Below are 12,231 nucleotides of genomic sequence, written 5' to 3'. Positions count from 1 at the left end.
GAAATTGATAAAAGTAAGGTATATAGGGAAATATTTGCCCCCAATTTATTTTCATTCATTGGGAAGTTGTGTCTGATTAATCTCACGGTATGGCATACCTAAACAAAGAGTGTGTTGAAATTTCAAGCATCTGCGATTAATAGTTGCTGAGAAAAACATGAAAGAAATTTGTTACAGAAAGACAAACAGACACATAAGGTAGGGTAAAACAGTAAACCGGAACCCCCTCTCCTTCGGAGCAGTAGTATAAAAACAGACACCCCCTCTCCATCCAATGCAATGTACCAAATTATAAATTTGCACAGGTAATACAATTACGTTTTTATCATAAGAAAATTAATTAACAACAGGCGGATACCAACTTATCAAACATACAAAAAAGATATATTTACATGTATTTATTTAAAAAGATCTATTTAAGATAACTGATTTTAAATAAGGAAGGGTTGGGCTTGCAAAATAATTTTCATTATACACAAAACAAATGCAACATTCTTTATAAAATTTTATTTACTTAATGATTATGTCATTTTGCATAATGCATTACCGGGTATATACATGAGACTGTAAAAAATCATTCTTTTTTTTTCAAATCACATAAGACTTTAATACTTAAAATACTGGAATACAATCAAAACAAAACAAAATGCAACCATCACCTATGAATCTTTGTCATACTATAACATGAACAAGTACATTTACTGTTACATACGAATAAATACCCCCCCCCCCCCCCAAAAAAAAAAAAAGAACAGGTACATGTAAATGTAAAAATTCCATAATAACAATGTATAGGCACACTTTGCATATAGCAATAACTTTCATTTTTTTGATAAATCTGAATGTAAAACAAAGAAATGACGAACCAAATACCACAATCTAACGATTCAAATACAGATGTATGTGTTTCACACACAAAAAATTTAATAGAACCTTAATAGTGTTAGTAATATTTGTCCTAACTTTGGATAGCCCCTAACTACCCTCTTTTAAATATTTTTAAACTGAAAAAACATCATAATTATGATTTAAAATGCATATGATGAAAAAGTTTTGAACCAAATTATATGGTAATTTCACACTATTTAACAGATGTTATAAAAAAAATGAATAAGTTCTATGAGAATTCTTATGACAAACATTTCTCATAAGATTTTCTTATGTCAGACTTAATACACATTGAGATTTAAAATTTTGAATTCTACATCCTTTTATTTCACTGAATAAAAGTAGTGTGTGATTTTTGAGTTTTTGGTCTTCGTGATGAGAATTTTAATTTATAATCTGTTATTACTTTCATAAAATTCACATGTATTGAGATCGTTCTATAAGGCTCTTAGTGAAATCTTTTAAAGTCAAATTTGTTATGAAAGTGTTAATTCATGAAAGGCACACGTTCTCTTGTAAGAGATTCTTCAGTTGAAGTGTAACGCAAATTGTTGAGATTTTTGTGAAAAAGACTACAAATATAATACCCTATACAGTTGGTATACATGTACATTGTGTTCTACTAAATTCTGTCCACGATCAGTTCAAAAATGAGTGACTATTGATAAAAAATTAGAAAAAACACATAAAATATCTATTGGGTTACAATTTTTTATGATACTGGTAAAACAAAATTTCCCCGAATGAATAAAATCTGAAAATTCAATGATATTTCTGAGGTATAAATGTGTATTAAATAATTCTAAAAATTAAGACTTTTCATATCAGTAAAAATAAAATCCAATTTGAAACACCTAAAATGCAGCATAAAAAGATTAAACACTAAAACAAAACACATTCTAAGATCAACAAACAAAATGATACTACAAGTATCATTATAGATATCACAAAACTATTAAGAGGGCACGATGGCCGTGGCCATTTTTAGACTATTTAAATCTCCTTTAGAAAAAGAGCTCTGTAAAAAGATACAGGAAAATACTCAAATCTAAAAGCTTAAATAAATGGAATTATTAAAATAAAAGTTAATAACTTAACATCTGGGTAATTTTGTTGACCACCCAACCCCCTTAAACAATGCCATTTTCACAGTAAATGAAACACAGTGTACTAGTAATTTAACAATATAAAGGATATGTTCCATAAGATAGTTGATTTTACAGACAAAACAAAAACTGAATACTGAACAACTGATAAAGGGAACTAAAATATCCTCAACCAAAGATTTTGTAATTGGTTTTGCATTTTTTTTTTGGCTAATATTTGTAAATTTTTTTAAACAAACATCTTTGGCACTTAGAATGATGAATCCACAGAAAAATACTTCGGGTCAAATTGGTCAAAGCCAATCATCAGTTTTCCGTCTTCTTTGACAATCACAGGGTAAACAACAGAACTCACTCCAGGTCTCTTGGGTTGCTTCAAAAGTCCAGTGTCAAGGTCAAATTTCCAACTGTGCCAAGGACATCGGACACAGAGGGTATTTCCTGGAAGCTCCTCAATGTCCCCTAAATGGAGAGGACCTCCTGACAAAAAACAAACAGTTACCAGTATAACAAAGAAAGACCATTTCACTTGAGTTACTAATAGTAATTCACATATCTCCCCTCCCTTAAAAACAGATAATCAAAGATTACAGGGCTCACCGAGACAAGGCATTACCTTTATGAGACTACCTTTATCATACCATGTGAAAAGCATAGTTAATGATTACATATTAATTGCTATGAATATGATATATCTGTCATATATGATATAACAGGGCCTGCTCCAAAAACCTTAACCTCCTCCAGCACTCAGACTCCAAGCATGTCAAGGGCATAAGTTTCATAAGATGCACTATCCAGTTTGGTTAAGATAGAACCAGTAATAAATGTAATGTAACAATAATTGTTTGAATTATATATTACTTCCAATTTTCAGCAGGAATTCTCAACCCCCTGTATGAATCGATCTTCACATTTTTTAAAAAATAATATACAGGTAAGGTATTTTAAACATGTGGGTGAATTAGTCGCCCACTGAAAGAAATTACTAGGCAAGCGGTTATTTGCAAATCTGGTATACATGTATATACTTACAGCATGTAACTAAAAGAGTAGTCTGCCTGCTTTTAATACATGTAATTACCTAAATGTGGACATTTCTCCTTAATGGCATACACTCGATCGTGATACCTAAAGACAGCAATCTGTTGTTCATTACATGATACCAAGGTCCCTGTCTTGCTGTTTTGTCTCCTTAGACCTGGCTTAAAAGAAACAGCTCTCGGGATAACTTGAAACTTCTCATCTGATTTGGACCAGTCAAAGAGATCTGAAGTATGATAGAAACATTTGGTTTACAGGTACCACATTTGGTTTACAGGTACTGGTATATGAAACAGAATAACCAACAAACCACTGCCCATTTTACACATAAACAATTTCCTCTTTATAGACATTAGACATGCAGCTTAATTTGTCTATGTGAGTGACACACGTGCTGCACCTAAACCATGGCTCAGATTAGGACAAACAAATTTAGCCACACTTGTCTTTGATGTTCTTAAACTCCAAAGAATTTATTAAGATGATCTTAGTTCACTGCCCACATGGTCATTATTTTTAAAAATTTGTATGATGATATTTATTTATACAGCACAAAAATATTATTTCATTTTTACACAACGTTTCTTAACAAAAAATCGATCTAAAATTAATAAACAGACAAGTTTTTGGGGAACTGTTTTTTCAAGCAGAATGTTTTTCAAAGAAAAATAATATAAACTATGCAATTTCGCTGATTAAACTTTTTTATCATACAAACTTATAACATGTGATAGATTTAGAACCTATATCAGGTCCAGCACAATCTCTTGATTTAGCTAAATAGGTTGAAAAAGCTACATAGCTTAATAAGGCTATTCAGAATAGCTTGATAAAGCTTTTTCTATGCAGTTTTTCACAAAAATGTTAATTATCAGATATATACTAAAAATCAAAATTTAATTACCCCTCATATTTATACAATGGATCATTCAAAAAACAACCCTAATTAAAATTAGTTTCAACACTGCTGCTTTTGAGCACTTTTAAGCAAAAAAGATATTTTCATTGTTTGGGTAACTGTCCACCACCTAGTATGCATTGAGGCATTGGATAAGTATGATTTCTTTACATTGTGCTGAGTTATTACCAGTCAATCATCTTGTTTACAATAACTGACTTTCTTTATATTTCATTCAAGAAGTAACTGTGAGGTCATGAATCAATTGCCTCAAAACTTTTAGAACTTAAAATGCATAGTCTCTGAAAGAGACACAAATTGATGAGTAATCTTTACATGCATTGTTTACAGAACAGTTCAAAGTTGAAAACTATCACTGAAGTGCAATTTTTTTTACATACTGAAAAAAATACACATTTAAGAAAAATGTATGACAAAATAGCTAAATCAATCTATTATGAATAGCTTAATAAAGCTATATAGCTTTTTCAAGCTATATAGCTAAATCAAGAGATTGTGCTGGACCTTTATATATTCTGAAGGTCCTGTTTAACATGTAGAAATCTGCAAATCTAGAAAGTTTGATAGACTGTCACATCTGCCAGCGTAAAAGCCTTTAACTGATAAATAATTTGATATATTTAAATACATCAAGGTTTAACAGTGTTTAAGCGTTGTTTATTCAAAATTATGAATAAATTCCAAGATTTCTCTTTTGAAATGCTCCCTCTAGCCAGGGACGTATATACTTAGTATCATATGTCCCTGCTCTAGCTTATAAGCTTTCCATACACAGTAATTACACTGCTAAAAATATATGAAGCCTATAATCATAATGGGGATTTCCCTGGCAAGAAAAATATCAAAATCGTTTAAAAGGATAAAAAGAGCCTGGAAAATGTAAGGTATTTCAGAATAAGAGGAGCTATTTTTAGCTGCAGGTCTGAAAAAATTCCGATTGACGACCTCAGGCTCAGGGACAGACCTGCAGATAGGGCCATTATGACTTTAGACCAATCCACACTTTACAAAAGTTATGTCCCTTGGCCGCCATCTTTGGGGAAAAACCCATATATTTCTCACAGTAGCCTTTGTAGTTCAGAGGGTTGTAACTTCGTCATTTGACATCAAAATCCGTTTCCGCTGTGAATGTTAATTGCCCCAAGTTGGGGCAACCCACACATCGAAGGAATAAATCAAATTCCAAGAGATTTCTTCAGAGGACGCCCAAATATTTGGTTGCTTAAAGAAAGGAAAAGTTGCTTTTTCCCTTTTGACCTTTGGGTTGACCCCGCAAAGGGGAACAACTTTTGCAAAGTGTGGATTGGACTATAACGGTACATTTGACAGGTTGATGTAGTCAACGAAGTCAAAGATATTAAACAATACGTGAAATGTTCTAAACTTCAATTTAACAATACCAGGATTTATTCGATAAAAATGTAATTCTATGTACCGGATAAAAATAAATACCATGGATCGTGATTTCTAAAGGTAGGTATATTTTCTGGTCATCTTGATCTTGCATTTTTCCCTCCCATTTCTTTATTTACATGAAAATATTTCGCAAACCTTGAGCCCGATGTATTTAAATTCATTTACGTTACATATGAAACCCCAGCCTTTTGTGATTTGACCACGTTTCACAATTAACATATCACAATTTTTTATTTGACAAATAAACAATGAACGTCGTCGTCGGTGAAGTTTTTCTGAAATATAGTATCAGTTTACAGATCGGGCTCTACAACACCTTTTGTTCCACTTCCGGAAAAGGCACAGGGATTCACAGCCACAGGCTGTGACAGAGCTACAGCAGTTCAGGCAACAGTAACACCACGTATCAAACAGTATGATTCATTTAGTTTCAAGATACATTCTGTCTTTAATGGATATATGTCTTTACTTACATGTAACTTCTCACGCAGGCACGTAGCGTAGTGGTCCAATGTGTGGTTGGGGGGGGGGGGGGGGGTTATATCATGTGTGATGATGCCAACGTATTTTGTAAAATACTGATTTGTGAGATGAAATTAGTAAGGGAAATATTCTATTTAACAATAATATGTTTTACGGTGCTACCGTTCTGGCGAGCGCAGCAAGAATTACACATACCTTGCATCATTGTCAACTTATAGTTTTATTTAGGTATCAACGAACGTCAAAAATTTTTTTGAGAGTATTGCTCTGCAATGAGTATGCCAAAGGTACTAATTTCAATGGTCATGATACATACAGCGAAACCCCCTACCCAGAGAGAGAGAGAGAGCCCGTTACCTGTTTGTAGGTGTGTAATTTCCCACTTTTAAATTTAATGGTCTGACTATATGCAATATCTACATAATTTTTTTTTACCTGTTTATTGTTTCATTTTATTCCTTTTTATTTAGTTCAAAATGTCCTATTGTTAATTTCCTCCCTACTCACATACTTACTTGCCTACTGTACATGCATGCACAATTAGCTTAAAAATGGATCGATATGACAGTAAAGTATGGCTCTTGCTAGTATATATATATAAAATCTCTATATTAAAAAAGATTAAAAACAAATCATATGTCAAGGAGGTATCGCAGACTATACTGAAATAGCCAGTACACCCATTACAGATGTTTGATCCACCTCTAAATTTATCGCGGGAAATATGGCGCGAGTGCACTGTGACGTCATCCATGACTTTGTTCGTCTTTGTTTACGTTTCTCGACTCAATACGAAGGTATGGAAGCATGTAACAAATCTTTTGAGTCTCGCCAAAGCATATGCGGTACTCAAAACGTGTCTTCAAACTTTAAGACACTGTAAATTACGAGTTAAAAGTCGGCCATTTTTGGCATAGCACCACGGGTGAAAACATTAGAGAGCATTATGGGACGTAGACAAAAAAATTTGTTTGATGAACTGTAGGTTTAGCTCGTTCCTTTTCCCGTGCACACTGGTTCTAAGAGCTTGCTTCGCTAGCCGGCGCTGTGCGCCGGCGAGCTGCGCTCGCTATAAATCACATAGTTACCTATCAGGGGAAAAAACACAAAAAAGTTTTTTTAACGACATTTTTTGAGAACACCTGATGGCGTCTATTTTGCAAATCAGCCGTTAATCCTGTTATCCTCACCAACATAATTTGAGTAAATAGATATATGTAATTTTACATGTACTTAATTTCAAATGCCAATTATAAGCAAGCCCATATGTGTGATGCCAAGGATTGTCAAGGACCAGGCATTGTTATATTGTTGATTAAAAAATAAATAAATAAGTAGTTTATTTGCACTTTTTAGTTTTGGCTTTGGTTGGAAAAATGACCATGACGGATTTGGATCCAACTTTTATCAAAGCCTTGAGGTTGCTGCACTCTAAAAGCAAAGACTCAGCTGATCAACTGAAACAAATGTTGGACGATGTGCTCCATTCCAAAAAAGGTCAAAAGGTATTTAAAAACAGGATCTGGAAATTTCCATTCTGAACGCATGATACATGTACTACAGTTAATTGGGTTTTCCAAATCTTGTTTTACTTCTTAATTGCTAAGTTCCTGTCAATACACAGATTGGTTCAAACAAAGTTTTTCATCTTCATTTCATTATTATAGTGATTAATCTTGTTTAACTTCTTAATTGCTAAATATATATATATTTTAAAAAAAAAGGTTTCTGTCAATACACAGATTGGTTCAAACAAAGTTTTTCATCTTCATTTCATTATTATAGTGACTTTAAGACTGTTCAAATGAGGCATCTATTTATGGTATAGCAGGTCACTTCTAGGTTTTTCAATCTGGAAGCTAAAATATTATAATGAATGAATTAGTTTGTATTATTTCAATATTGCCTCCAAAATAGTAGAACTATCTTTGAAGCTAGGAGCTTCCAAATTGATATGATTGGTTATCACTGTCATTGTCGAAATCTTGCCTCTCCAGGCATTTAGTTAGGTTTACAGTCGATGCATGTACAAGCCTGCTGGGGATGATGAAGACAGCCTTCATTTATGAATTTTGATTCTACTTAACTTCCGTTGTTTTTTAAGGGAAGTGCAAGTTCTGACACCAGAACTTCCTCAAAATCTTCACACAAGGATAAGGAGGAAAGCAAGTCCAAAAAACGAGAAGCTGAAAAGAGGAGCATTGATAAGGCATGTCCTATTCACAGTAGTTCACAGTAGATTTATGAACAGTTTGTTGGTTTTTAAAGTGAAAAATTTATATATTTGTACTTATATGGCTGTGCATCTTAATAAGAAAACTTAATTGATAACCATATAAAATGTATTTAATAAATCTTCATTTTTAATTGTTGTCATAAAGAGAGTTATAAACAATCTAACAAAATTAATCTGACAAATTAAAACAATGCTAAAACTTTGATACATTTTTATTTAATTTCTTTTTCCATGGGTAGGTAAAGCAGGAAAACTTGGAAGTGCCCCAGGAAACTCCACCCAAAAAACCTCGTAATGAGTCTCCCAAGCGCCAAATCACTCCAGCGAGCGAGGAAGAGGTGAAAAGTAGAGAAGCGAAACTGGAACCTGCAGAAAAACCCCCAAACAAGGACAAGGAGGAAAAAGAGAGGTCAAAGAAAGAGGAGGAAAAGAAAACAAAACAAGAAAAGGAGGACAAAGTGAAAGTAAAAGAAGACAGTAAAGGTTCCGGGGACAGCGGTGATGAATTCAATGATTTTGCTATTGGACTGGACATTGCATGTGTCGTGTGCAAGTAAGTTAGTTTGTATCAGGGCTCCTAATGAAATTTCCAATATTGCTCAATTCATATCATTGCTTGGCGCTTGAGTACATCTTTTGATATACTGATAACTTTGATGTATATTGTTTTGTCAGATCCTTTGATGTAAAGACTGGAAATCAGTTGGTTGAGTGTCAGGAATGCCACCACCTCTATCATCAGGTCAGAATAAAAACAAATTGTCTGGTCTGGATGTATAAACATGATGAATTTTGAATTTCACAAAACAATATTTTCATCCAATAGATATTTTCTACTTAGAGTTTGTACATTGTAGGAATGTCACAAGCCCCCAGTTACAGAGCAGGATGTTCATGATCCAAGATTTGTGTGGTACTGCTATAAATGTACCAAGAGTCTCAAGAAAATGGTTAGTTAAAGACTCCTCTTTATAGTCACTGTTGGTATTGAAGTTGTCAAAAGTTTTACACAATATACTTCTGTGAAATATAACAGTGGAAACTGCATGTTCATGAATAATGAATAACATGACTGTAATCAACTACCCGGTAATTAAGGCGATGGAGTGACGCTCTGCATTTTTTTAATACTTTCTTGCACGGAAAAAAGATTGATTATCAAAGATGTATATCAGATAATGTCTTGTTATGAGATTAACAGTACCATTATACATGTACATGTATATTTGTTAATAGGCGAACAAACCAAGCAAAAACAAATCAGATGATTCAAAAGAAAAAGTCCGTCCCTCTAGTTCCAAATCCAGTTCAAGTTCAAACAAAAATGATCCAGCCGGACTTTTCAACTTCAGGAAGGTAAAAACTGCAGTGGTTTTAGTCAACAGATGTAAACTTTCAGCTAGTTGTGATTTTAATGTCAGATTTGCAACTGACAATCATTAATTTAGAATATTAATTTCCTTTTTTTAGCCACCTGAACTGAAACTCTGATCACATTTTGTCCAGCACTTGTTTGTAAACTTTAGCATTTCCAGAACCAAGTTATTAATTTTAATCAAACTTGGCACAAAACTTTCAAATTTTTTTTCATAAATAGGGGAAAACCTTTAAATTTCTTTTTAGAAATTCTATAAAAAGGGGGGGGGTAATCAAGAAATAAAAAAAACAGGGTGGGTGTTTCAAAATGAAATGTTTCTAATAAACCATATAAGACCGCGGAACATTAATTGGCAATATTGGAAATATACAGCTTACGTCAATTTCACCTGTTACAGTCAAAACATTTGCATTGGCAGTGACAAATTGACATAGACGTTTTAGAAAACATTGGATTGAAACTTTCATCAATAAATAAATAATCAGCAGATATGAGAAGATCACAGTTCGGGAGAGATTTTACGCAAGGCAAAGCATTGTTCAATGTCTTCAGAGAATCAGAGAATCATAGGCGCTCGCCAGATAATTTTATAAATGACAAACGATATCTATGCCTACCCTCTATACTATGAAACCAACTGATTTTGATTATGAAATTAACTTTATTGTATAGAGGGTAGACATACATGTACCTGTATATAAATAGATATCGTTCATCAAAATTAGCTGTGTATCTCCCATGCAGAGAGTCACATTGAAGTGCTAAATCAGGGTTTATTCCTAGAGAAGTTATTCAAATGCCGATTTAATAAATTAAAATTATACCCAGATAAAAAATTTCCTTTTTTTTTGCTAAGTGAAAATATATCAAAGTTACTGTACGCGAATTTTTTACGTTATTATTATTTTTAATAATAGTTATAAATAACACAGAGGTTTGATAGGAATATTCTGTTCATGTGTAAATCAAAATATAATACACAAAAAATAATATCTCATGTTAATTATTCAATAAGAAATCTTGAACAACAAGAAAACAGTCATGAAATAGTTTCACTGACTACCTGTCGCAATTTTGCAGTCAGTTTGACTTCTCAAGTCAACACAAAGTCAGCCCATAATGAGTTACAGATCTTCATTTAAAATTGGATAGTAGAATGTAACATTTATGTACCAGCTTTTGACAATTGCATTTTCTATGTAATAATTAATGTCGCATTGAAATAAAATGAATACGCTGTAAGTAGATTGTAATGATACATAAGAGTGATATTAGTACTGGTATTACCTAGTGATTATTTTTAGGGACTATAATAGACAACACTCAAACGTAACAGCTACTTATAGCAAAGCACGTCAGTACTTACAGCAGTTGGCATAATAATAAAAATAGTCTTGTGTTGTGCATGAGCCATGCCTAAATAGTATTCGGGCTTTGATACATAGTGCACGAGCCAGAGAACATACACAACACAACACTATTACATAAGTATTTTATGAAGTAAATATCATAGCTTTTTTTTTTTACTGATGTTTCATTATATTTTCAGGTTTCAACTTCTAGCAATAATTCTAACAACTCAGGAGCTAAACCTTTGAGTGGTCTTGCTAGTCTAGCAGCAAAACCTACAAGTGGATTAGGAGGTGTAGCTGCAAAACCCATGAGTGGACTAGCAAGCCTCGCTGCAAATCTCTCTGGAAAGACGGAACAAGCAAAAGCACCGAAATCAGAGCCCGGCAAGTCTCCGAAATCTGACCAATCAAAACCTTCCTCTGGAAAATCGGATCAATCACGCTCAAGCAAACCAGAAATACAAAGGTCAAACTCGGTCTCATCAAAGCCAGAGTCATGGAAACAAAAGACAGAACAGTCATCTGAAAAGTCCAAACTTAGTTCTACGTACAAAACGAGCTCAAAATCAGAAGACTCTAAATCTAAATCATTGTCGGAAACATCAAAATCAAAGAGTTCAGAATCCGGAAAGTCCAAATCAACAGTAGATCCTGCAAAGGTAGAAGCCTTTAAGGCAAAGGCAGCAGGAGGAGAGTCCTCAAAGTCCAGGTCGTCCCCCAACGCATCATTCGAGGTCCCCAAGTCAAAGGGATCAGGGTCCAGTAAACAGGCTTCAGGGGGGAGCACATCAGTTGTGACTGCAGAGAAGAGGCTACAAATGATGAAGAAGAAAGCAGCTGTCAAGATTCAAGAAAAAAGAGCTTCTTTGAAGTGATTTCTTTTATATACAGTAAAAATTTATTTGACATTTACCGGTATATATATACCGGTACTACACAGACAGTGACAGACCACATACAGAAACTTGCACAAATTACTGATACTAATATATATGTCCAATCCATAATTTTTTTTTTTGATGAAAATTTACATTCTATCTTGATGTAAAAATAAAAGGATCAGAGAAACAAAACTTCAAATTTTAAGACATGATTTCTTCAGCCATTAACAATTGTTCAGCAAAGAAATATTTCTAAGATTTTAGATTTAAAAATCAATATTTTTATACAGAGCTTTCCTTCAAAAGGAGATTGATATACATGTAATCTAAAAATGGCCACGACCATCGAGCCCCATAAAAGGGTTTCCATCTTCAGCAGTCTCCAAGGTCACCTTCTAACAGTTAATGCCTTTAAAAGTTTCCAAAGTTCTTGAAAAACAAAACTTTTAAACTACACATCATAAACGTCAGGCCAATTGGGATGAAAATGCCTACCTTGATGTAAAGCTCAATGGTCATTTGAAAATC

The 12,231-nt window shown here is 33.4% G+C and overlaps 2 protein-coding genes across 2 annotated transcripts; one reads left to right on the top strand and one right to left on the bottom strand.

Moving 5' to 3' along the window:
• Window positions 1-2,094: 2,094 nt before the first annotated feature.
• Window positions 2,095-5,548, bottom strand: LOC136275284 (Rieske domain-containing protein-like). Its single transcript, XM_066083895.1, has 3 exons — window positions 5,410-5,548; window positions 3,079-3,264; window positions 2,095-2,474 (listed from the first exon to the last, which is right to left on the bottom strand). The coding sequence occupies exons 1-3, from the start codon at window positions 5,462-5,464 to the stop codon at window positions 2,245-2,247; spliced, it is 471 nt and encodes a 156-aa protein (XP_065939967.1). The 5' UTR covers window positions 5,465-5,548; the 3' UTR covers window positions 2,095-2,244.
• A 131-nt stretch (window positions 5,549-5,679) lies between these two features.
• LOC105325213 (integrator complex subunit 12) lies at window positions 5,680-11,912 on the top strand. The gene is made up of 8 exons (XM_011424668.4): window positions 5,680-5,786; window positions 7,213-7,361; window positions 7,961-8,065; window positions 8,332-8,645; window positions 8,768-8,834; window positions 8,950-9,042; window positions 9,329-9,448; window positions 11,020-11,912. Exons 2-8 carry the CDS (start codon window positions 7,233-7,235, stop codon window positions 11,695-11,697), a joined length of 1,506 nt encoding a protein of 501 aa, XP_011422970.3. The 5' UTR covers window positions 5,680-5,786; window positions 7,213-7,232; the 3' UTR covers window positions 11,698-11,912.
• Window positions 11,913-12,231: the final 319 nt, after the last annotated feature.

This window comes from Magallana gigas, chromosome 5 (assembly GCF_963853765.1).
Source record: "Magallana gigas chromosome 5, xbMagGiga1.1, whole genome shotgun sequence".
Taxonomy (NCBI): Eukaryota; Metazoa; Mollusca; class Bivalvia; order Ostreida; family Ostreidae; genus Magallana; species Magallana gigas.
This window is presented reverse-complemented; position numbering and strand designations above follow the sequence as displayed.

What these genes read in the sequence shown, in the direction of transcription:
- LOC136275284 (XM_066083895.1), bottom strand. Translation starts at nt 5,464, where the DNA reads ATGCAAGATCAAGATGACCAGAAAATATACCTACCTTTAGAAATCACG. An exon ending in TTTAGAAATCACGATCCATG is followed by an intron (nt 3,265 to 5,409) that starts GTATTTATTTTT and finishes ATCATACTTCAG; the next exon opens with ATCTCTTTGACTGGTCCAAA. An exon ending in GGAGAAATGTCCACATTTAG is followed by an intron (nt 2,475 to 3,078) that starts GTAATTACATGT and finishes GTTTTTTGTCAG; the next exon opens with GAGGTCCTCTCCATTTAGGG.
- LOC105325213 (XM_011424668.4), top strand. Translation starts at nt 7,233, where the DNA reads ATGACCATGACGGATTTGGATCCAACTTTTATCAAAGCCTTGAGGTTG. An exon ending in ATTCCAAAAAAGGTCAAAAG is followed by an intron (nt 7,362 to 7,960) that starts GTATTTAAAAAC and finishes TTGTTTTTTAAG; the next exon opens with GGAAGTGCAAGTTCTGACAC. An exon ending in ATTGCATGTGTCGTGTGCAA is followed by an intron (nt 8,646 to 8,767) that starts GTAAGTTAGTTT and finishes TTGTTTTGTCAG; the next exon opens with ATCCTTTGATGTAAAGACTG.